This window comes from Silurus meridionalis, chromosome 15 (assembly GCF_014805685.1).
Source record: "Silurus meridionalis isolate SWU-2019-XX chromosome 15, ASM1480568v1, whole genome shotgun sequence".
Taxonomy (NCBI): domain Eukaryota; kingdom Metazoa; phylum Chordata; class Actinopteri; order Siluriformes; family Siluridae; genus Silurus; species Silurus meridionalis.
In genome coordinates, this window is record NC_060898.1 from 17785980 (window position 1) to 17812903 (window position 26924).

The window sequence follows — 26924 nt, forward strand, 5'->3', positions numbered from 1 at the left end:
TCCAGAGAAATAAAAAGTGGTGCTCTTTAATATATATAAAATGATCAGCATTGGTAAATTGCTGTTGCATAAGAGTAATAAAACATGTCAGGCATGGTGTTTTTGGAAAATAATTAACAATGTGAATGTGAGGAAGAAGAGCTACTATTAGCAACCCGGTGTTGAAAATTTTCCAATAACAACATGCCACTGTAAAGCTATAATAAAGAATGCTATGGCATTCACAACACAGAAATCTACCGTGCATCGTTTAGCTGTCTGGCTACAGTTAGAATCTCTTTGGCTCCTTTGCTGAGCAGCAGATTAGCGAGGTCCACGCCGAGCTTCTCGGCCGCATCCTGAGCTGCTCCGGATACCTTCAGTGCTGTAACTCCTACACGCTGCACTCTCTCATCAACCTTTTCCTGTTCCTAAACCAGGTAGTAATGCACCAAACATAAATCAGGATGTGTGATTTCACATAAAAACACACTGTTTTCATAGAGTTCAATCACAACCACCACTGTACAATAATGCATTAATCATTTTAATGTATAATACAGTTTAACATTTCCACTTGTGCCAGAAAATTTTACATTTTCAGCTAGCACAGAATCTAATTCAGCAAGTGTGTGAATTTACATGTAGACTAGCTTTTTTTGCATTTACTTAATTCCCCATTATACAGGGTTATTCAAAAAGAATGAACCGATTTTATTGCGCAATATAACAACTGAACGTTTCCAGAAGAATGACGCAACTACATCGCCCCTGTGGTTGCCATTCAAAACATAATAACTCCTGTTTCATGTAGCAATGCGCCATGATATCGGTTAATTCAATGTGAATAACCCTGTATTTGTGTTCCCTATAATGCAATGAAACATTTTCTATATGAAATGTAAAAGAATAAAAATAATGTGTAATATTTGGAATTATAACCTTGTCCTCAAACTCGACACTGGTCTGCATGGTCTCCTTCAAGCTATCTGAGCCATCTAAACTGTACACTGCTCCTGTCAGATACAACTGGAACAAAAAAATGAAGAAAAAAAAATAAAAATAAATTTACTTATTACATACAGTATATACAATTAAAAATAATCTCATTAATTAATACAGGGCAGGGGGTTAATGGGGATGTATGTTACATATATGTCGGTGGATAAAACTTGTGTATGGATAATATGCCATATTCTATTTCTAGTTTTTTATTATATTTTATAGCGCATAAAATCTATGGGTGTGAATTTTAATAACAATAATAATAATAAATCATCTTTGTTTTATTTAGTGCCTTTAAAATATAATTTCATGTTAAAGTGTTTTCCAAGTATAAAATAAAAATAAAAACAAAAAAATTCCAATAATAATAAAAAAAAGATAATAAATTAAAGTAAATAAAATAAACATCATTAAAATAAATAAATAAGTAAATATTTCACAAAAGTTCTCCTGAAGAAAAAAAAAAAAAAAAGCTGTTACGGTCTTAGAGCAGATTTAAAAACACTGAAGGATTCAGGCTATCTAATTTCAATTGGAAGAGCGTTCCACAATTTTGGTGCATGGGAGGAAAAGGCCTGATCACACACTGAATGTAAATGGGTAGGAGGAACAACTAAAAGACCAGAATCAGAGGAGCAGAGATCATGCCTTGGAGTGTAGACAGTTAAAATTTGTCTCAAGTAATGAGGTGCCAAACCATGTGTTGCCTTATACTATAGGTTGGCATAAGAATTTTAAAATCAATCCAGGAATCTGACAGTGAGTCAAAAAACAGGAAAAATATAATCACCAGGCCTGGTCTTAGTCAGAATTTTAGCTACTGAATTTTGGACAACCTGTAATTTGTTTAATGTAGATTTCGAAGCTCCGACAAGCAAAGCATTAACAGTGTTTGATGTGTGAAAAAAAACAAAAGTATTAATACATTTTTCAGTGTGAAACATGAGAGACAAATGTTAACTATCTTTACCTGAGAAGCCTTCACTTCTGTAAAAACAGCAACTGGAACACTGCATCCTCCTTCCTGTAGTGCAGCAACACGTTACAACCAGAAAACAGCTCAAGATAAAACACACTTCTGAAGAGATGAGTGTGTGAATGAGTGCAAGAATCCACAGAGCTCCAGGTTACAGCAGAATCCTTACCAATCGCTTGAGGAATGCTCTCTCAGCAATACAACGCAGCACTGTGTCCTGATCATGCAGCACTGACACCATCTCCAGGATGTCCTCATCACAAGCTCTCACCTCCACAGCCAGAGCTCCCTGACCCACACACACAGGGACTTCACACTATATCCTACTATAAGTAACTCGTTTCAGCACAGAGCAAATGCACTGGCTAGAAAACATGAATTTACTGGTCTAATAAAATGAAGACTCACCTGTCCAACTGCATACATGCAATCATCAGGAGAAAGGATCTGCAACAGCATGAAACATATACAAGTAAGAATAGTGATGTATTTATATTCGGATTTATATTCAGATGCCTTACAAGCTAAAAAAAAAAAAAAAAAAAAAAAAAAGGCAATGGCAAGGAAAAATGGGATACCTCTTCTTTACTTTACCATTTGGTTTAAATAATAATAGGATTTTGTTGCATGTTGTACTTGTAGAGAATGTTTGCTATATGTTTGCTTATCTGAACCTCTCAGAAACTTTTATTACAGTAACACAGGACAGTTCAAAGAATGTTCTCCTAATGTTGGAGAAACTCTCAGAACATGACCGGCTTATTCCTGGAAAACCTTCTGCTTTAAGACCACTAAGAATATTTTAAAAATGTTTACAAAATGTTATTCCCCCCAATAAAAAGCAAATGGAAAACAAATGCTAGTCATACGCAATCATTCTGTGTCAGTATGTGTATTAAACTGGTGATTAGCACAAGAAAGCAAAAGAGCGAAAGATTCATAGGATTACAGCAGTAGCTCTTGGTTATGAATCTATAGTATTCCAATGAGATTATAAACTGAAGGAAAAAAAAGAGTAAGGTAAAAATACATCAAGATAAATCAGGCAACCAGGAGGAGCCAATAAATGACTAAAAAGGTGCATTATTATTATAGCACAATGGTATAAGTGTTTTACGATATTGTAACAACCACATTCATATTTAGCAATGCAATAATTATAATAATCGTCTAAATTCATCAATATATATCTTATGCTTCTGTCTATTAGAGCTCATTATGCACTATATGCTTTGCATTGAATATCAATTAATAAATGTAAGTCTCAATAAAGCAGTTAATTCTACCAATTTAGTTTGAAGCTTTAGTTATGTAACTCTAACAAAAGAAAATTGTTGCACAAATAATAGAGAAACATTGAGCTTTCTGAAAAGAGTAACACACAGATACCTGGTTGATTCTCCTTTCCCAACCCATCCTTTTCAGTCCTGCTGCAGCCAGAATAATAGCAGCAAAGTCATTGCTCTCGTCCAGCTTCTTCAGTCGAGTGTTGAGATTTCCTCTCTGAGATACTTCGTAAAGGAACGTTCTGATTTAAAATATTCTATATGACTTTTTGAGATATCCCTTAGACTGCTACAAAAAAAACCCCGCAACACAATTGTATAGGATGTCTGTAGAAGTGGTAGCATCAAAATTCCCCTTGAAATCTGTTCATGCATGACAATGCCCCTGTGCATAAACCCAGCTCCATGAAGATATAGTTTACATGGGTTGGAGAGTAAGATGTTGAGTGGAAAACTCAGACCTCAACCTCACTGAAAACCTTTGGGATGAATTGGAACTCGGACTGCACTTCAGGCCTCCTCACCTCCCCTGCATCAGTACTTGACTTTACTAACACCATTGAGGCTGAATAAACACAAATCTCCACAGTATAAAATCTAGTGGAACATCTTTTCGAAGAATGGAGATGATTATGTATACATATACAGTATATATTTATATAATGCAGTGTAAAAAGATACAATGTCCTTAAACTCCAGGTGAGGGAACCTCTTCTTCAATTGTGCAGCCCGGCGAAGGGAACTTGTGCCTATAATGCTATAGAAAGAACATTCAAGAGAGCTTTCCACATTAGATAAAAATCGAAAGAGCTATTAATAATAATTAAATTAATAATACATAATGAAGAACCACTACAGGAAATTGGAGATGTTATGAAAGAATTCATACCTCTTGTTGGGTAAGGAGTCAAGACATTTCCCAACATTTTTGGGGTGCAAAACTACCGCATCTGAAGGGTTCTCTCGCCTTTGGAGAAAATAAATGTTTGTTGAAAGCGTTTCATCTTCTGGTCTGGTATATGCATTATTATATTTATATATTTCATATATATTGTGTGTGTACATGTGTATTTTTATTTATTTATTAAATAATCATTTGTGTAACGGTCTGGAGAAATCCTTCACATGTGGTTCTATAAACTTCTAAAACTGTAATATATTCCTCTTTTGCAAGTATCTTCATCAAAAGTAAGTTGTTACCCATCTAGTTTACCAAAAATGAGAAAAGCAGGAAAACCCGGACTGGAGCTGGCCAATCCTGCCACAGAATACATAAAGGAACCAAACCTACAGCTGTCTGGACATCTGTTTCTGCTCAAACAAATGTTGCTTCATGAAAAGAACTATAGTTTGAGAAACATCTAAAAGCCTTTAAAGCCAGTACTTTATTCAACGCTTTTTTCAGTATAGGGAAAACACACTTACTTGAGGACAGCTCCTATAGTGAAACCCACAGGAAGGCTTGTGGGCAAGTCCTTCAAAGAGTGGACGACTAGGTCAACCCTGTGAAGATCAACATCATCTTTCATATAGACATGAAAAAAACCCCACAGCACATCTTAATACACATCAGACAGCTGTTCTGAACACAGCTACTGAACGTAATGCTCAGGCAGACATAGATCATCAAAGGTGTACTTACTCGTTTCGTTCCAAAGCGTTCTCTAACTCCTTTGTGAAGAGACTCTTCTCACCGATCTTTGACAGAGAAAAGCATATATATATATATATGCAGTTTTGTGGAAAAGTACACCCTCTTTATGGTTTTACATATCAGGACATAATAAAAAAAAAAAAAAGCCTCAGTCCTCATCAGGTTTTAAAACCCTCAGATGAACTACAACACATAGCATTGCATATAATCCGAAATTTAGAAACCTTGCATGAAAAAATAAGTGCACCCTTACTGCTTCCTCAACGATTACGAGGCTAAGTAGCAGCCACATGCTGCTAATCAAATGTCCTTTAATAACTGAACATTAGTGTGACCAACTCGATCCGCTGTGGCGACTCCTAACAGGAGAAGCCGAAAGAATGTTTAGTGTGACCAGCTCGATAAAAGCCCAAGTTTTAGCGGTTTGCTGGTCTGGAGCATTCAACGGTGTGTTAACACCACACCAGGAAGGAATGCTTTAAAGATGATCGTATAGGACCAATTGTTGTTCAATCTGAAAGGGTTATAAGGCCATTTCATAACTATTTAAAGCTCATCATTCTACAGTAAGAAAAAGTATTCACAAGACAGTTGGTAATCTTTTTAGAAGTTGAAATCTCGAGGAAAATTTACCTCAAGGTCAGATTGTGCATTGGTCAGAAAAATTGCAAGAAGATACATCTTAGACTCTACAGGCCTCAGGTAGCATGTTGAATGTGAAAGTTTTTGACAGTACATTTAGAAAAAGCTAAAACAAGTCTAATTTGCTTGGAAGGGTCACTAGTAGAAAACCTTTTCTTTCTAAAAAAAAAATAAATAAATAAATAAAAAGAACATGGCAACATGGCTTTTGTTTGCAAAGTTGTCTCCAAACAAACCACAAGACCTCTTTTACTATGACAGCACAGTGGAGATGCTTGGCCATAAGGCACAGTGTCACATTTAGCAAAAACCAAACACATCAGCACAACCGTGAGAAAACACTGTGCTCATATTACATGCCATGAAATGTAATATTTGATCATGTTCAGCTCGATTAACTACGATTAGATAATCATGCAATAATAATGGTAAAAAGCTTACAGTAGACCTGCCTCTACATTTATTCATTCTTTTGAAATAAAATGCTGTGACTCTTCCGCCCACTGAATCTAACAGCGGCTCAGATTCATTTTCAAAACCTCCCCAGGGTTTTCTAACATTTATGCACACTATGAGAAAGAACGGGATATGAGTGAAAGACAAACAAAAGAGAGAGAGAGAGAGAGAGAGAGAGAGAGAGAGAGAGAGAGAGAGAGAGAGAGAGATTGAATGAATATTATTGTTGCTTTTATTCCACACAGTGAGAGGTATTACAGAGCCTTGCAGCAAAAGTAAAGGAAGAACTCTTCAAATTAAAACACTCACCTTCGATAGAGCTGTGTCAAGGATTTTGTCACCTATCGTTGACATGGCCACTGTAACACAGTTTGCAAGTCAACACAACTAATCTACAGCATGCGTTTTAAACAGTAAGAGGTAAAAAAATAAAAATAAAATAAGGCAGGAAACATTGCTCTTTAAGTGTGCTGCTGCCAAGCCTGTGCATCAGTTCCTGATGTTTCTGATTCTGTCTTCTGTTTTTGTAATGGACTTGTCTTAAACGAGTGCTTTTTGTGTTGTAAAAGTATGGTTATTCCAATCTCTCTGAGCCTTCCTGTCTACTCGAACCAGTTAGTCGGCCTGACTTTAGAGTCAGCCGCAACTACACGAATGACCCAACCTTATTTAGAAAGTGACCAATAAATTGGGACCAATATTTGATATGTGGATTAATTTTTCTTCGCTAAACTGTTTCTCGAGGTGTTCTCTCAGCACCACCGCTGCTACGTGAACATGACGCATCACGAAAAAACGGAGAGTGAGGCGTGTCCTGAGGGAACATAGAACACAGATTAACATGGCAGAGGTAGCACTGCATCTTCCTGATGACACAAACGCCTGTGTGAAAGGGCCATGCGTTCGAACTCAGTATACTTTTAAGTAAATTTATCATTAGCTGTCTGTCTGTAAAAAAAAAAAAAAAAGCAAACTCTGTACTACATTGATTGGCAAAATATTATTTGTTTTCCATTGCATCGTATTGCAATGAATCGCATTATGTTAAATCAATTATATTGCACTGCATCGTAATAGGGGAAAGTCGTATCGCAGCGCATTGGTAGCAGCTTCATATGTATCTCTTTGGATATGCATCAAGTTGTGAATCGCATCAGCCTCTGTTATGGATATGCACATCACGTTGCACAATGAGCTCTTACCTATTTCAAAGTGCACGTCAGGGTACAATTCTTTAAGCTTCTCCGCCACGCTGTCGGTCTGAATACGAGCGAGCTGAAATACAACGGTAGGTCTGTTCATGCACAGGTTATGGATCATGATCATCATCGCATACTTAAGACAATTTAGTCAATTATTTCCTCAAAGCACAAAATAGATAATAAGAAATTAAGTCAAACTATTTACAAACATACATACACATACAGTACATACAACAAGTATTTACACTAACTGGCAGGTTCTTGATAAACACCTGCTCACTCAAGTATCCAGTCAGCTAATCAAGTGGTAGAGGCACAATTGTGACAAAAGTAGACACACCAAATAAAAAAAACCCAGGAACTATCTCTTCTTGAATGTGCTGGCCTGTGCCCTCTGAAGCATCACATGTGCATGATGTTTCTGATGCAGTCTGGTTTTGCATCTGAAGGTTTGAAATGAGCCCTGAGATGCTTTAATGCTCATCACTTTTTGAAAGGAGAAAGAAAAAAAAAAAAAAAAAAGGATTTCAATCTCTCCGAGCCTTCCTGTCTGCTCGAGCTATTCTCAAAGACTCAAAGCAACTTGTAACTACTCAGAACGACCCAACTTGAAACAACCTGACCTAGCAACTACTCGACCCAAATACACGGAACTACCCAAATACTTAATGAAGTTCTGGACTTACATCTGCAAGATCCTTTGTCTTGCCCCACTGCCACACGATTATTGCATATATTACATGAACGTCATTTCTAAAGATTTTTCTAATAAGTCGCTAGAGAGTGTAATACATTAAATAATGTAATTTTTTTTTATAAAATACCTTGTAGCATTTATATTTTAGATTCGATCTGGCTCAAGTGTATTTCCACATGTATTACACAAAGCTCCATGTTGTGACAATTACAAAATACATTCAAGTCGCACATTCGCCTCACTTACCTGGCTTTTCCTTGTCCCTATGCGGATGACCCTGCTTGCTTTTCTGTCTCCATCCTGCAAAATATATACAGATAAAGATAAGAATGTGATTATGAATAAAATGTCAAATGAGAATAGAATAAAACCGAGAGATAATACAGGGATTGACAAAAGTGTACAGTGTGATAGAAAAAGACAGGGTCACCTTATCAGGGTGGGGCTGTGTGTGTGTGTGTGTGTGTGTGTGTGTGTGTGTGTGTGTGTGTGTGTGTATGGGTGGGTGGGTGGCGGGTCTCCACCCTGGGTCCTGGCTTTGGTGATTAGGCCGCCTGTTCACTGTGTCCGTTACAACTGCACTGATAATCTCTCACATCTGTACACAAAAGCTGTATCACTCTGAAAACCCGGACACCGCACAGCTACAGACTACAGACTGATCAGTTCCTGCTCAGTTCTGCAATCTGATTATTCAGCAGGAGCTTCTATAAAGGCCTTCATTAGAAACAAGTCTATAATAACAAGTGTCTTCTAATATGTAGTGTAAAAGCTCACAGATTTTATAGGAGAAACTTCCCATAATTAAAGAGGAATTCTAAACGAATATAAAGAAGATCACGTTACATAGCAAAGAAAGATGATAAACATAAGGAAAAGTTTATTTAATGTTTTTGAAAGGAGTCTCCAGTGTCAGCACATTGTTACAGTCTGGAACATCATACTACATCACCATCATCACCATCACAACCATCACCAACCAGCAGTCAATAATTTCCTGTAACTGCTCCAGACACAAGGTTTAGCTCCGTACAGAGAACTATTTATTTCCACACACACACACACACACACACACACACACACACACACACACACACACATCATTCATTCAATCATTCTGTCTCACACACACACACACAATCGTTCATTCAATCATTCTGTGTCTCCACACACACACACACTCACACCCACACACACACACACACACACACACACACACACACACACTGATCATTCATTCAATCATTCTGTGTCTCACACACACACACACACACACACAATCATTCATTCAATCATTCTGTGTCTCCACACACACTCACACACACACACACACACACACACACACACACTGATCATTCATTCAATCATTCTGTGTCTCCACACACACACACACACACACACACACACACACACACACACACACGATCATTCATTCAATCATTCTGTGTCTCCACAAACACACACACACACACACACACACACACGATCATTCATTCAATCATTATGTGTCTCCACACACACACACACACACACACACACACACAATCATTCATTCAATCATTCTGTCTCCACACACACACACACACACACACACACACACACACACAGAGATCATTCATTCAATCATTCTGTGTCTTCACACACACACACTCACACACACACCGATCATTCATTCAATCATTCTGTGTCTCCACACACACACACACACACACACACGATCATTCATTCAATCATTCTGTCTCTCCACACACACACACACACACACACACACACACACACACACACACACAATCATTCATTTTGTCTTTACACTTACACACACACACACACACACACACCGATCATTTATTCAATCAGTGTCTTCACACCCACACCTTCTAAACATACTCTCTCTTACACACACACACACACACACACACACACACACACACACACACACACACACTTTCTAAACATAATCGATTTCTCGCACGCTCGCGCGCGCACACACGTGTACCTACATATCTAGATGTATTCCTTGTAAGTTGTTACCTGAGAGCTTGTTTTAGTGTTGATGGCTTCAGACATCTTTCCCGAGGTTTCGGATATTCACTACACAACCATTAAGTTCACCTGAAAGTTCACGCCTCAGTGCCCAGTTTCCCAGCGGTGTGTGTGTGTGTGTGTGTGTCCCAGCCGGCAGTAGACCTGCGTTACAGTAAACTCTGATCGCCTCCTGATGGTACTTCTTCCTTCCCCTTTATTAAGTTCACAGTGAACACGGTCTTGTTTTATTGCCACCTAGTGGACAAAGTGAACGCAGGCCTGGACCATATAACGGTACACGTCCTAAAAACCACGCGTGGAAAGGACACGCTGGAAAGGACAACGTTTTCAAAATAAAGGCCAAACCATTGTGAGCAGATCATTTTCAAAATCAAAGATCTTCACAATTCCATGTTTTATGCAGTAGATGTATATTTACAATTACTAAACAATCATCAGTAAACATTAAACGTAGCAGAGTTAGGTTGCGATAAATTTAGAGGTAGATGTGATAAATATGAGGTTGAAATGTATGTAATGTAAGAATAGAATAAAGTAGAGTGCAAGTGCACAGTCAAGGTGACCATGTGCAAGTGTGTGCAATGTCCAATGTGCATATTTGAACAGAATGAGTGCTATAGTAAACAGTTAAAAGTAACTGAGTACAGATGTCTGCAGATGTGCTACAATGCCCAATGTGCATCTTAGTGAACCGTTTCAATAAGGTTTATGGAAAAATAATAGCAAAAATATTCTGCTAAATTTTAATATTAAAAAGAATATACCACAGAAGTGACTCTAAAACAAGATGGCTGTTTACAAAATGCAGTCACTTTTCAAGAAAATTAGCTGTAAAAGCAACCAATAGTAAAAGGCCAATAGGAACTCCATTAGCTTGAAATAGTCCATATGAAATTGTACATGTAGTGTGTCAAAAGGCATGTTTTGATAGGTCCAAAGAGACTCAATCCATTTGCCAGGAACTGTGTAATTCACCTGCTACCCCTTTACCTCTAACACACACTCTGCACTGCATCATTGGAACAAATATCCTCAACCATTATTCGATAGGCTCAACAAGGAAGACATGCTTCCAAACTCCAAACTGTTTTAGTAAAACAAACTTCCACTTGATGTCCAAAAGTTCTTAAATTCGCTTTTAAACGCGAAATTTGTGTTCTAGTTCTTCTTTTTCTCATAGACTGTGTCAAAAAGCATGTTGGGAAAAAGGATGTTTTCATGAGACTCTCTACATTTTGAAAAATTACCTGGAGAGCATCTCTGTGGTGGCATATTGTAATATGTTAAGTTCAGAGGTGTGAACTGAAGACCTCTGTTTGCAGTCATACCAAACAAGTCATGGAAATTTTCATCCTTGGAAAGAAAAGACAGAGTTTTTTAGAGATTGTTTAGAGATGAAAAAACCTATGATTTATTTATTTGTAGGCTAATGTGATGTAATATTGTGTGTGTAATTATGTGAAGTAATCCATTGGCACCATTCTTAGATAAATTAGACATGTTAATGTTGGTGGACTCGATTTTTATTTTAAATTCCATGATGGCTATTTACCCATAAAACACATTTCAGAAGTGTAGTTCTACAGTTAGTCCAACAGGAGGCGTCACAGTTTCCCAAACCTAGTCTCGGATTATCCACTGTACTGCAGATTTTGAAAACTCTTTTATTCATATTTTATATATTTTTATATATCTTTCCTGCTGAGATCCGACAAGACTCACTCCATTTGAAAGGAATCCAAACTGCTACCACTTATCTTACCTCTCAACACTTATCTCACCGTTCTCCCTCTGCCATTGCTTAACTGGTCCTACCATTTATCCCAGTACAAAGAAGGCTTTCAGACTCTTCATTGTTCTGGCACTGAGGTGGTAGTACAAACTTCCAGTTGATGTCCAAAAAGCCACTAGTCACTAGTTGTCTTCAAACGACGTCCAAAGACCAGAGGTTTTTAAAATAGCAGGTCTTGAGAAAGAAAAATCTTGCGTTCTAGCTATTTCCTCTCCCAACAGAGTTTTAGACTGATGGTATATTTAGCCTGTGTCCTAATCAACCAAGACTCCAAAGTACTTTGCAAGTCGCTCCGGAGAAAGGCATCTGCCACATGTCATAAATGTAAATCAGTGGTAGACAGAAACAAAGTAAATATAATTTGTTACTGTAAATAAGTAGCTTCTTCGTATACTGTATCTTTACTTACTAAAGTATTTCTATTTGGGGAGACTTTTACTTTAACTTCACTACATTTCAAAGTAATATCTTGTCTACTCAACTACATTCTCTGAAATCAGTCATTCCTTTTTATGAGTTGATAAAAACGTAAATGGTCAAGCACACAGCAAGCCACCAATCAGGGTAGAGCACACGTTTGGTTTTGAACTTGTTTTGATTGCCGCTCAGTGGTATGTACTTAGCACTAGCATACAGTTCACCATCAGTTCAACATCAAGCAGACATTTTAAGAGTATTTAATGATGGTACAAACTCCTGACTATAACTTTCCACAACTTGCCATATTTACGTGATATTTTTTAAGTAGTTGAAAAGAAGGTTTTGAGTTCATGATATTTTTTATAGATATTAATCAGTGTTTTTGCTAATTAATATCATTCTATTAATAGATTGGTGTGCTAAAAGTAACAGAGTTTTTTCACAAAACCTGCGTTGATTAAACAAGAGTCTTGTGAAAAAAACGATAATAGGAGCATTATAGCGATAATAAGTCATAGTTCTTTGGATACTTATATACATTTGAAGGCAAATACTTTTGTATTTTTACTCAAGTAAAAGTTAAAAGGGAGCACTTTTACTTGTTCTGGAGTAATATTTGACCTAATGTATCTCTACTTTTACTCTTTGTCCACTACTGATGTAAATGTTATCGCTGTTGCTTTTCTGTAAATAGTTGTTCTTCTTTCTAATGAATAACATAAGACATAGGATATTTTTACACGTAATCTCATCAAATGTAAAATATTGTCAATATGTCAATATTTTGTACAACTACACCTGACAAATGAAAGCTAATTTACTTGGAAGGTAACCCAAAAGAAGTAAACTTGGAAGTTAAGTTACTTGGATGTCATTGCACACCCACTACAATTTGGAAATACCAACCAGTCTACAGTACATACAGTGCATACAGTATATACAGTACACACAGTGCACACAGTGCATACAGTGCATACAGTACACACAGTGCATACAGTACATACAGTGCATACAGTACATACAGTATATACAGTGCATACAGTGCATACAGCACACACAGTACATACAGTACATACAGTACATACAGTACATGTGGTGCATACAGTACATACAGTGCATACAGTACATACAGTGAATACAGTACATACAGTGCATACAGTACATACAGTACACACAGTACATATAGTACATACATGTGCATACAGTACATACATGCATACAGTGCATAGATTCAGGGAGGAAACCGGAATACCCAAAGGAAACCTTAGAAACCAAAGAAGAATCAATGGGTCAAGGCGGGGTTTGAACCTCAAACCTCAGGGGGCCTAAGAAAAAATCTCAAGCAATGAATAATGCGCACACGCGCAATGTAATGAGCACAAGCGCCATGTTTTGTCATGCTTATTTATTAGATTTCTACATGTACTTGACAAAAGGTTTGTACATAGGCAAACTTGTCTCACTCTAGGACCCTGCGCTCTCTCTCTCTCTCTCTCTCTCTCTCTCTCTCTCTCTCTCTCTCTCTCTCTCTGTCTCTCTCACTCCCTCCTTCCCTCTTCCCCTCCCTCTCTCCCCCTCTCCTTCTCCAAGCTGCTGTCTCTCATCTGCACAGTGTTGTGTTGGACGCTGCCTCTGCCAGTCACGTGGGAAAGGACTTCTATCAATAGTGGGTTTCTAAGTAGTAAAATAAAAATAAACAAATACAGTTAAAGAAATATCCTGCGATTTCAATCTTCATGATGGAGATTTCTGAATCCAACTGTAAGTACCTTCTTTTTTTTCTTAAAGGACTCATTGATTTTTATTTATTTTTTGTTAAATGATGGATAATGTCAAATAACATTAATAGTAAATGTCATAATATGTGTAAACAGATTATCTGTAGTCACATGTGAGCATGATGTAATGTGAATGACACCTGGACAGAGCAACCTGTCTGAGCTGATGATGTCATCACAGGGCATTGTCAGATGCACCCCCCCAAACCCCCCCCCACCATAGTTAATATGTAAAAGGTGCATGGTGTGTGAAATCAGACACTGTCCATGCATGTACTTTAAATCATTAAACAAAAGTGTCCAGGTGTGAGATACTGTAAAGGTACAAACGATAATAACATCTCAATGACTGGTACAGTTTACCACTGGGTTTTTTTCTGAATGTATGAAGATCTTACATGTAATCCCTCATTCAAATATTAATTACATCATAATCACAAAATATATATATATTTTTATTATAAATAAATAGTTCAGGAGTTTCCTCTGCTTCTTACATATTTTTATTAATTTAAAATTCATGTTCCTTGATAAATCACATGGATCTGTCCTCAACTGGGGAATGTCATGTTGAGTCAGCAAGCTGACATGACATTTAAAAGAATTCCAGATCCAGTAGTAGAAAGGTGAGATTTGATTGTAATTTGTTTTAATGGCTGTCTGGTGTAAATTCCCCTTTACAGCATTCCCCAGCAGTTGATTTCTTTTTAGCCCAGTCTGCAGATTCATGCAACCTATTATCAGCTTTTGTGTTTTGTCATTTTGTCATTTATTTAACCATACTCCACTGGCACCTCCATAACACATCATTATAAATATATAGACTAAGAACAGAGTCTGTTAAAGTACCAGTTACATGAATGGGTGACTACTGTATGAATGAAAAAAACTGTACATGTTTGTGTGACAGGAAGTAAAAGCAAACGCTGTTCCCCTATCGGCTCTTGTGGATGCAGTGCATATGGAATATTAAATAAAGAAATTAAAAGGGCTCATCTTTGGACCTACACCCATATGGAATTGCATAGTATTAGTAACACATTTTCTGTAATCCTGTAATTCTGTAATCCTTTAATATAATATAACATAATCTCCCTCACGCTGGCTTTAGCTTTGACCTAGCTATCAGTTCCCAGTCTGGTTAAGGGTCAGGTTTAGCGTGATGGCTATGTGATGGCTATTTACGACCCAAGTGAAAACATCCTTCCTTCTCATGTGGGAAATCCGCTGTGGAGAGCACGTGCGAGTGGCTGGTTGTGTGGAAGCCAGGAAAAAAACAGCCCACTAACTAAATGATAGTTACTTCTTTTAGTTACTGATTCATTTGAAAGCTTCAGGCTTTCCATTGCTGATGAAGAGGTTACTGGTTACTATTTTTAGTTAGTGATTTGCTTTAAAACATAATCTTTCGTATTAAGACTTACATCATTTATGAGTTCTTTGTAGCTGAGGTAATCAATCCTCACAATCATACATTTCTATACTTGTCACACTCTTGATGTCACCCAAATGAGGTTCTCAAAGTTTCTTCCTCATGTCATCTAAGAGAGTTTTTCCTTGCAACATTCACCATGGCTGCTCATCAGGGATAAATACACACCATTCACCTTAACTCTTAAAATCTGTAAAGCTGCTTTGAGACAATGTCTGTTGTAAAAAGCACTATAGAAATAAACTTGATTTTATTAGATTTGGAGTTTTTTGGGATTTTCAGCACAAATGAATAGGTTACTCATTTGCACTAAAATAAGGTTAAAGTTTGTATACTAAAATTAAGTTTTTTTCTGCAACAGACTAATTTGATAACATAACTGTGGACATCATTTTATGCACCATGCTTAATTTGTATCAGGTTTTGGTTTTTGGACATGAATCAAGTGCCTTTCAAAGCAAACACATTTATATGTTATTTATTGTTTAGTAATACATTTATATGTGGACAAACCAATCATATAACAAGCAATTAATGGCTTAGTGCTTTTGCTCAATGGTGCAGTAGTGACTCACAACCTTCTAGCACAGAAATCACTGATCTTCTATATTAAAAGTTAAATGATAAAATGTTTCAAATTAGTTTTATAATTTTTTTTTAAACTAGTCCAGTTTGCAAAAGTAAAAACCCTGTCATTAATTCTCCTGTCCTATGCTTCTACACTGAAAAAATATGAAAGAATACGCATGGGGCAGTGTAGTTCCTGCCCAAATGGGCCTCTTTTGGCATTTGTTACAGTTTCCCTATTTGTTTGTCCTAGTACTCTCTAAGTGTAGCACTGAGCATTCTGCCCCATGATAAGAAAATGTGGACACATCAGTGGAACATCTGCATATATTTGTGAAATTCTATAATGCAATTTCTATTGGGTAAATGTACTAGCTATATTCACATGTATTTAGAGTTAATTTAACAGTTGAGGGATATACATTGGTATTTAAACAGTCCTGTGGACATTTTAGTGATATACTATTTCTAGGGAATACCTCATTGGAAAATAATTCTTTTTGCATAATTGCCTTAACTAGTACCCATTGTAAAATGTGAGATACACAATAAAAAATACACAATACATTAATTTAAAAAAAGGTCAATAACTGACATAAAAATCCACATGCACTATATTTGCTCTTTGTATAGATGCATACTTAGGAAATGTTTTTTTTGGGGGGGTGGGGGGTGTTGAAGGCACATCAGATTCAGTGACATCCTTTAGAATTTATAGGCATTGCACAGGCATGTGTATAAGAGATTTTTCAGTGGAGGCCTAGCTGGATATTTGCACTCATGTCTTCTCCAAAATCGCACGAATCTATAAATACCCACATTTCAAGAGAGACAAAGGCTCCACTCATTTGCAGCCTGCAAGCCCTGATGGGTCCACACAGGCCACACAGTGTCTCTTCCACTGGCATTCCTTAGCTCATGAACGAGGGGATGTTGGCTGTCAAGAGTAGCGCTTCTATATAATGCTTTAAGGGTTAGTTGAGTACATGACTAGTCAAGCTCTAGCTGAAATGGTCTTTGTGCTTACACTGGTAGCCCCCGTTTGACTCACGTCTTCAAAGAGTGGAAATCAAAGCAGGACATCACAGGGGTTGAGTGCAGATTGCTGGCCACTGTATCAGTGCTTTAATTAAAACAGCGTCAGATGTTGTGTGGAGCTCGATCTGTCGTGATGTTGCGAGAACTGAACTGCTTTTTGTCCATAAGTGGCAGGAAGAGGTCAAACATAATTAAACTGGGACTATTTCCTGAGGGGGCACGTTTTGCTTGTGTTCGACATGCTGTGTTATGGGGAGGCGTTTATAAGTGGTACATAGCTGTGTCAAGGTTATGTCCATGTGGCAAATTGAGGTGGCACTACCATTATGTTGTATTGACCCACGTTGTATTTGCAGAATATTTTGGTCAATTTGGCTCTGTGTGAAAAAATTACAGTTAAAATTTCAGTGACAACGCGTGAATATGACCGCACATGCACAAAATCGTCGTATATAAAAAAGCAAGTCATGTTTAAAAAGTAAAAAAAAAAAAAAAAAAGACCAATAAAATGAAATAGAATTAACACGTAGAAAGGTAAATTGTCAAAAACCACGTTTACCATTTACTTGTGTTGCACTATAATTCATTCTTTTCTTCTTATAGTTTAGAGTTTATTATTCTTTCTGGAGAAACCCTACAAAGTACTACATACAACTGAGCGTTTTCCCACAAGAGAAATATCCAAGTTAAAAAAAAATGTTGAGTTGTTGTGCAATTGAGATGGCACATTTGAAGGGCAACAGCTGCCACCCTGTGCCCCTCGTTTGGTTACACCCCTGGGGCAGTCAGGGGAAATTGCCTGTTTGGTTGCAGTTGTTGTGAATGAATTCTAGTTGTAAAAATGTGACGCTCATGTTTGCAGAGCAGAATCAAGCACAGACAGGTAGAGTATTTGCTAAATTGTGTTCACACAACATAGAGTGTCTTACATGCTGCATTACTTTCACATGAATGTCTTAAAAACATTGGTTTTGTAAAGTGGCCCAAAAGAGGTTAGAACAGTAATTGTATTATTTCTAGCCACAGAGATATTTGTCAGACTGGCGTCATCATGTTCTCCTGCTTGCACTCATTTCACAGTTCAGATCATTAATTTTCCCAAGGATTGCTGAGCCAATAATGTCTACACTGTAATCCCTGAAGCTTCCATCCCCTCCCTCATCAGTTATGTGGCCTGTTGCTTGTCTGGACTTGGCTCCACCCAGTAAAGTGTCATTCAATGACTAAAAGAGTCAGCATTAAATTATGCCAAGCGCCTGTTTAGGCTGCCATATGACCTTGAGTGGTGTGTACAAAAGCCCCTACTATGCACCTCACTCGCATTTGTGCACTCAGGGGCTTAGTGCACGTGACATCCACCCGCAGAATATAACTTGAGCAGCTGCTCAGCCTCCTTAGGGAGCGAGTGACATTTTGTGTATAGAGTTTAATTCTGACACATGCCAATTCCCCCTACCTGTCCCTGTGTTACTACAACCTTGACCCCCCACCCTAAAGTTGTGAAGAGTCTTCAAAAGGATCCATACCAAACACTGGTAGTGAATTGTGTATACATTTTAAAGTTTGTAATCGTGTTCAACAAGGCTCAGACAAATGGGAGGCATTGGTTGGGTGGTTAAGGGAGAACCTCTATCATGCCTGTCATTATTAGTCATTTAAAAAAGCAGAGGAATAGGAAGCAGAAGGTTGGCATTGATAGAAAGTGCTTTCGTCAGCTTAGACAGGAAACCACAGCTGCAGGACATATCCTCTGACCCACAATGCCAGTAGTGCTGGATATCACAGCTGTTCTCGACTGCTTTGCTTCTTGAATGTATTTTGTGTGTTTGTGTATGTGTGTGATTGAGCGACTGATTGTTGCGGTTTTGAGTTCTCCACATTGTATTGTCTTTTTTCCCCCAAGAGTGATCTCACCTGCCTATTTTTGGTCTTCATAATAGCACATTGTTGAATGAGACCAAAGATTTTGGTCAAACCATTTGTCATGCTTAAACTGTACCCTTATAATTTTGCTTTGGGTTGCACGTAGGCAGACTTTGTTTTTTTTTTTAAGTTGTCCAAAACTTGTATATGTAAGTTTGCATTGTTTAAAGGCTTGTCTACAGTTTGAGAGTATCACAGTTTTTTTTTTGCCTTTGAGCAAAATTGAGGACCTCTAGAGGGAATATATTAAATACAAATTAGGTTAGTTGATGTCTTTAACTCATACCTACTTTTTAGCCCGGCTGAATCAGGACCAGATGATGGCCATATGCTAGAAGGTGCTGTATGGGAATGCCTGTCCCTCGCAAACAGGACGGTCACTCCCTTGTACAAGCCAAAGTGTGCACTCCCACACAATGGCTCTCTGGAGAGTTGTAGCTGTAGAGTAGTGATTGTGCCATTTTCAAAAAGGAGATTTCCCACTCTCCGCTCTCAAGCTTCCGCCCACTATTTACCTTCATCCTATCTCTTTTGGGCTTCCACCCACATGCGCACACTTCCATTTCCTTCTTTCAAGGAGAGAGGAAAACCGAGTCGTAAGAAAACAACCTGTTGTCCATTAAGCAGTCTATGTGCCAAACAATGGTAAAGGGTCCACTCCGATTTTAAATAAGGACATGAGCACTCAGCAGCTGCTTGTTATAGACGTCTGATTTTCATGAGGGAGGTTTCAGAAGTTCATGAGTATTTTATATTGAAGTAGAACAGATGAAAACTATTTCGACATTATATTTATTTATAATGGCGAATTTGTTTTCATCTATTCTATTCCAATGTGTGTTCTATTCCAGTGTAGACATGTTACCTAGCCTCAGGACCTATTTGCTCTTTACTCATTTTACCGTTTCATTCAAATCAAATCTAAAATTCATGAGCTGCTACTGAACTCAAGTTCTGAATCTTTATGGTGTGCCTTTTTTTTTAAAACAATATCTATGAAACAATGAGAGATTCCTTTCATAAATGCTGAATAAATAATACATACTAAAAAATAAATAAATAAATAATAACAAAAAAAAAAAAATATATATATATATATATATATATATATATATATATATATATATATATATATATATATATATACAGTACAGAACAATTTATTTGTTAAACAACAGTGTTTTTGCTATTAGACATTTTTAAAGAAATTGAAAGAATAGAAACAAACTAGACACAAAAGCAACAGCACTATAATACAAACTCTAACAGGTTTATAATACCATGTCTTGCTGTATATCATTTTTGGACAATGTTGAGCTCCTCATCACTGTCAGCTGTTGTGTCTGGTAATCACTTAATAGATCGCATGCTATTTTTTCTCTGCAGCTCAACACTTTCTTGGTAAAGAGACTAATGCTGAATTTGAAATGCTTTTCTGAAGGCCAGAAATTGTGGCCTGGTTTGTCCTGAGTCTGGATTGCTGTGTCCTTCAGTGACCTTTTGATTGAGCATGTAGATAAAGCTGGATTATCGATTGGTTCCATTGTTTTTCCACATCGTAGTGGTTTTGTGGGATTTGCATTAAAAGGGATTGTGTATATGATTGCATTTCTAAGCTTTTTAAGAGAAAAAACAAAATAAATGGTAGTGAAAATCCAAAAGTAAGCACTGCTTAATAAAATAAGAAAGCCTAGAAATTTAACATTTTAGGATTTTGTATCGGTGATGCTTTCTTTGTGGCTGTGATGAATCAATGTATCAACAATCAGTGGATTTATAGTGTGTGACAAAGCTAACCAGAGTTAAAGTGTGCCTGCCAGAAAAAACCCTTTACATGCTAAAATTGTGACATTTTAAACTTCATTTTCAAAACTGCAGATCTTCCTTAAATTAAATGTTGAATATAGTTACAACGGAAGTAAAGCATGTAAAACATTGGTTATACTCCAAAAGTAGAAAATTGCATTTTAAAATTTAACACTAACTGTATAAATGGAGCACCTTAAAATGACAATTTACAAGGAAGACAACTATAAACCACAGTATAACTTTGACTGATAAAAATGTGTACATTTGTCCAGAAAACCACAATGCTAATATCATTGCTACATATTTAGCAGGAAAATAATTTCACAAAGTAATAATTTAAAGAGTGTTGTCAGATAATTTCATCTCTATCGTTGCAAAAAGAAAAATACATAGCATAAAAAACCCTGAAATTTAACCTATTTGTAACCAGTATAAAATACCCAAATTTTTAAGTGATGTAGTAAATTCAAAAATGAGTATAAATTCAAACTATGACTAAGATTAAAATATATGTGATAAACAACATAATTGGTACAACAACATTAATCCAAAGGGGATAGCTAAGACGTGAGATCTGCCCTGAAATCAAGCTTTGTTTACAGTAAACCAGGATTACTAAAAAAGGATTTACCAAAAATAAATGAGTGGCTGCTGTATTGTTTCCTGTGTTTGTTAAGAATCTTATAACAGTGCTTCTATTGTGAACTGTGCACAGTTTTGGGTGGAGACTGACAGTATGAACCCAATCCAGGCCATGCCATATCACCGCTTATTTATTGCATTGAGCCACATTTGCTGCATTGGTTTAGTTTTCTCCAGTGTCCAGTTTCGACATCTGAAGACCTTTCCCTTACTGCTATGCTGCTGTCTGATTCCAAGGGTCACATGTCTATTTTTTTATATAACACTACTATTTTGAGATTTCAATTTATAATGTAAAATTGCAATCACTAAGTGATACTGGTGAGAAAAAACAACACAACAACATAAGAAAGAAACCTTGAGAGAAACCAGACTCTTTTGAGTGATACTGGATAGGGGGATTAGAACCATTACTACTTCCTAAATTGTATATACTATAAAATCAAAGAGTGTTAGTATTGTTAAAAGGATGTTCAGAATGTTTTTGTTTTTAAACAAATCTACACTTGTGCTTCTTTGCACAGCCATGGAGCACCTGGTAAAGGAGCTAAACGTGCTTCTGAAACTCCTGGAGCAAGAACATGTAAGTTCAGCCACTGCAGAGAAGATGAGTGTCATCAGGAACCTGTTAGGACAGTTAAAGCCATCGGGTAAAGAAAGAGACATAACTGATTTCTGTTGTTTATTATATATTACATGTCAACTGTAATATATAGTAGTCACATTCTTTTTTATAAAGCATATGTTGATAGAGGGACTGGGAGCGACTTCATATACATGAACACGTCCCTGTACGGAAATGGTACCAGCTTTGTCGAATCACTTTTTGAAGAATTTGGTATGTTTCTTTAAACATACAGTTATGTTATGTTTTCTTCTACTGCTAAGTCGGACGACTAACACTGATATCTGCGTTCAGACTGTGACCTGAAAGAGTTGAGAGATTCCCCAGAGGAGCTGAAAAAACAGGAAGAGGAAGAGACATTGAAACACTTACCCACTAAATCAGTAAGACACATTTAAACTATAGCCAGCACAGCAGATCTTCAGATAGTAGAAATACCATAAAATTATATATACATATATATATATATATATATATATATATATATATATATATATATATATATATGTATGTATGTGTGTGTGTGTGTGTGTGTGTGTATGTATTATATATAATATAATATACTATGGGTGTGTGCAAATTAGAAATACATGTGCACTACAGTAACCTTGCATCCCACGTGAAGATTGGGGGAAAAAAAAAACTTCTCTATTATCCTTATAACCAATTATTTGAGCTAGTTTCAGTTTTCTGTTTCTCAAAAGTTTCTGAGCTGTATTTGTATCACTATATTTTTCTGATATATCTATTGCCTTGCCACAACATATATGGTCACAAGCTGTTGTAGGTGCACAGTGTATTTCCTGACCTGGCTTTTACTGTTCTGAATGTGAATATAACATATTTCTTAGAGCCCCACTGACACACCCCCTCCACTGCCCACCACACCGCCTCCAGAGGATTACTACGAAGAAGCTGTTCCACTTGAGGCAGACACCACGCCTCAGTACATCACCACCCACAGTCAGTATTTTTATATTATCTACTCACGTAAATCACAGTGCAAGAATAAAGATAATACTATTGATATCAATACTAAATATGCATTAGCTAATTCTCGGACGATGACTTCCGCTACAGGAAACCCAAGCCCAGTCGAGGACGAGGATGCATATTATGAAGATGCTGATAAGAACTATCCATTAACTCGAATAAATGGGCCATCCTGTAAGAAACAAAAAGTCTTTGTCTCTTGTCTTTAATGACTGTCTGTTTATTAAAATTCTGATGCTAGAAAGATATTTGTTAGGATTTGAAGTTTGGCTAAATAATATATCAATGTTTTGTCATTTCTTTTAGAAATACTTTTTATTACATTGATTTAAACAATTCCCCTATGGGATCAATAAAGAATTCTGATTTGATGATTTGTTTTCAAGACCGTAAAACTACATTCGAGTTGGAATTAAATTACTGAATTAAATTTTTTTTTTACATTAAACTAATTTGAAATAGAATTGATGAATTTAAATAAAATAGAAACGGTTATACAATTAAAAATACAATCAAATACATTAAATACAAGCATACATTTTATATACATTTTATATTTAATTTTGATTGAATTTAATTCAAATCTTAGTAGCAAAAAATATTCAAATTTCCACAAAAGAAAATGTTTATTTTGCTAAATAATTTACACCAATTATTCTGAAATATTATTTATAGTAACATAGTATTGTACTTTTCCACTTATTTGCCTTTCTAGACAATGATTCAGATGCCCTTAGTAGCTCTTATGAGTCTTATGATGAAGAGGATGACGATACAAAAATCCGAGACAGGACAAGTCCTGCAGGCCCGGTAAAAGACTGCCGCAAATTTGCCTTCCTCCTGCGTAAGAAACGGTTTGGCCAATGGGCCAAACAGTTAACCGTAATCCGTGAGAACAGACTACAGGTAAGAAGACCTCGATACACACTCTCAAATCACAGAGAGTATAATATTACACACTTAACTGAACCAGGTTTGAGAAATATCTTTTTAATCCTTCCCTCTACAGTGTTTCAAGAACCCGAAAGATCGAACACCACACACTGACCTGCCACTGAATTTGTGCAGTGTTGTCTATGTGTGTAAAGATGGGAGACGCAAGAGACATGAGCTTAAATTCTCCGTCCCTGGAGGAGAATCATTGGTGTTAGCTGTGCAGAGCAAGGAACAAGCTGAGAGCTGGCTTAAGGTAGTTCAAACAATCTGAGAACTTCGTTTTTCAGTTCAAAAATACATTTTGTTGATTCTTTTTTTTAAATAAACAACTTAACTGTACTGAGAAACACATCTCTCAGCTAAATACATTAATCTCTATCCGGACTATGTGCATACGTTGTGTAAACACATTCTCAGATCGACATCCTTTTATTGTTCTTGAAACAATGCTCATTTTATCCAGCTTTTTGCACCTGATGTCATCAGTGCTTTTTCTTTTGCATTCCTGACAATAGTTCCCAACAGCAAAGCAATAATATTGCTGTGTATTTCTGTTCATAAAAAGGAACAGGATTAAAGAAAACATGACAACATTGACCACCCTGAGCTGCACTAATAGTTATCATAGCTAATATAATCTATGCTAGGCATTGTTTTTTAAAGCTTTGTATGATACAATAGTTATGAATCAGTGTTTAATAAAAATTCTCATTTAATTTAACATTATACATTTAACTTTTTTTTTAACAAGTGCAGCTTAAAGAATGCTACACAATAATACATTTTTCTGTAATACGGCTTTCTGGGGTGAATTTTCAAAAGGGTTCAATAATTTTTTAGCATTTTTTTCTGCCAGAATTGACTGCCATGACCTGGTTTGGGAACCTAAAAAGTGATTCCATGATCCTGTATGTTGCTGATAGGGAAATTAGTTATTAGGCTGGAGACATTTCTTTCCCAGCACAAAAATGTTGCGACTACATTCACCAGAAAAGCATAGACTTTATCATGAGGAGATTATCGGAATTCTGAAGATGCCACATCCATCTGTGGTCATGAACAAATTTGGCTGTGCTCTTAGGGTGGGATCACTCTTTTCCCTGTCATTCACAGGAACACTGTACAGAGCGTTTCTCTCTGAGTGTGACGTAACACGAGTTAGAAAAGATGGAGTTGGCTGGCTTTGCGCATTTCCTTCCGGGAAGCATGCGTTAGCCTTCACCTTCTCTAGTTGGTGGAAACTGACCATATTGGGGTTGGGGGAGAATGTTGCAGACTAAGCTTTCCTTTATCAAACACTGGAAGTGTGTATTTGTACATAGCGACTGATTCAATTCAATGTGTATTACAATGTCCAAGAATTTCACAGAACTTTGATGGATTAAATTTATGAATAAATGTATGATCCATAAGTTATACAATATATTTTTTTTCTATTTCTAAACCTGTTCAGGCCATTCAGGAAGTTAATAATGTGGCAAACGGCAACACAGGAAAGGAGAATTCTTTATCCCCAATGATTCAGCGGAAGACAGAACTGGAAAAGGTAAATTATTCGCAGACTACCTACTGATGCAATACAGAGTAAAGGTTTTCTCAGCTAGTCCCTGCTGTTTTATTTATTTTTTGTCTGTATGTGCAGACGATGCTTACTGATAAACATACCTCAGATTCTGACAGTGTTGCCAATGGAGACTGTTCACGTGAGAGTGGTGAAAACGGTAAGCACTTGTGTCGATCATTAAACATTGTATTCAAGTTTGCAAACTTTTAATTCCTTAAAGTCATGACAAGAATATTTAGCAAAATAGCTTAAGTCATGTTTGATAACGGAAACAATAGTTGAAATGAGTTACAGGAAAAAAAATTTTTTAATGATAAGCAACACATAAACCAGATGTTATTCTATAGTCATCTATATACATTTTGGAGGAAAAAGTCTTGGCTAGGAAATCCCCTTCTCCTCCTTCTTCCGAGGTCAAAGTGTAAAGTGTGTGTTCCAGATACAACCTGCTTCCCCTGAATTGTGTGTATGACCTCATTTTGAGACAATGGCAGGAGGAACAGAGGAAGGATGTAACTGTTTGTTTACATACTTTTTGTCTTTGTGTTACGTGCAGTTAAAAGGACCATAATGCTCGTTTGATATGTTTTAAAGGCTCTTTCACAGAAATAAAGTTCTCAATGGACAACTATGCAGCTCTGTTACCTAAATCCATAAGTGACTTTTTCACAATCATGACTTTACTACTTTTTTTGACCTTAAAGGGAAGGGGAAAAAGGGGGCTTTCTCTGAACTCACCGGCTCCATGAGTCGTGCTGCTGGCCGAAAAATCAACCGTATAATCAGCTTCTCAAAGAAAAAGCCTCCTCTGCCTGGAGATACCAGCAACCTATCTCACAATGATGACAACCCACGCTGCGGTGAGGAAAGCTTCCAAGAAACACTACATTCGGCACACTCAACATGCTATCTTTAGCATAGATCCAGCTATACCTCTTGCACCAGCATGTGCAAATGTGCAAGAGTTTGGGTGGGAATTGAAATTATTGCATTACACAAGTGAAATATAGTGCATATCTTATCATTCAAAGTAGGTAGGCGCTAAATAATAAAAAATAAGTAGAAATAGAAGTAGAAATTATACAAAATTATATAACATAATATGTATAATAATATATTAGTCAATATAATCTATAAAACATGAAATGACCAAGAGGCAGCTGAGTAAAATCTTTTAGATAGGGTAGATTTGGATTCTAATTATTTGTTAATACTTTCAATTAAGCTAATCAGTTGTGATGTAAAAGTAAATAAAAGTCAAAGTCAATTTGAGTCAAATACGAAAATAAGTATTGTTTAAATCGGAGACTTTTTCTCAAGAATTGGTGACTTTTAAGTTTTGCAGTAAGTTATCTATACTTTTACTCAAGTATCATTTTAAGGTACTCTTTCCACATCTGAGCACTGTATACTAAGTGAATAATATTGAATACATGGGAGAGAATGGAAGATAGAGACATGC

General features: G+C 36.7%; 2 protein-coding genes across 3 annotated transcripts in view; one reads left to right on the forward strand and one right to left on the reverse strand.

Annotated features, from left to right (window-relative positions):
• On the reverse strand, nt 1-22508 carry LOC124397910 (porphobilinogen deaminase-like). Of its 2 annotated transcripts, XM_046867789.1 has the most exons (15): nt 22485-22508; nt 9929-10065; nt 8144-8197; nt 7201-7273; nt 6308-6357; nt 4889-4944; nt 4672-4749; nt 4136-4213; nt 3928-4003; nt 3350-3463; nt 2369-2407; nt 2130-2249; nt 1955-2008; nt 922-1008; nt 1-410 (listed from the first exon to the last, which is right to left on the reverse strand). In XM_046867789.1, the coding sequence occupies exons 2-15, from the start codon at nt 9962-9964 to the stop codon at nt 237-239; spliced, it is 1089 nt and encodes a 362-aa protein (XP_046723745.1). In that variant the 5' UTR covers nt 9965-10065; nt 22485-22508; the 3' UTR covers nt 1-236. The 2 variants fall into 2 exon arrangements, with proteins under 2 accessions (XP_046723745.1, XP_046723744.1); XM_046867788.1 differs by lacking the exon at nt 22485-22508 and having other exon boundaries at nt 9929-10131.
• Nucleotides 13742-26924, forward strand: part of afap1l1b (actin filament associated protein 1-like 1b) — an 18971-nt gene continuing 5788 nt past the window's right edge. Inside the window, exons 1-11 of the mRNA XM_046867786.1 lie at nt 13742-13916; nt 21869-21994; nt 22084-22182; nt 22264-22352; nt 22821-22932; nt 23050-23136; nt 23678-23868; nt 23972-24151; nt 25352-25444; nt 25541-25619; nt 26167-26322. Of these exons, the coding sequence (XP_046723742.1) occupies nt 13892-13916; nt 21869-21994; nt 22084-22182; nt 22264-22352; nt 22821-22932; nt 23050-23136; nt 23678-23868; nt 23972-24151; nt 25352-25444; nt 25541-25619; nt 26167-26322 (1237 nt within the window). The 5' untranslated portion in view covers nt 13742-13891. The remainder of the gene's footprint in view (nt 13917-21868; nt 21995-22083; nt 22183-22263; nt 22353-22820; nt 22933-23049; nt 23137-23677; nt 23869-23971; nt 24152-25351; nt 25445-25540; nt 25620-26166; nt 26323-26924) is intronic.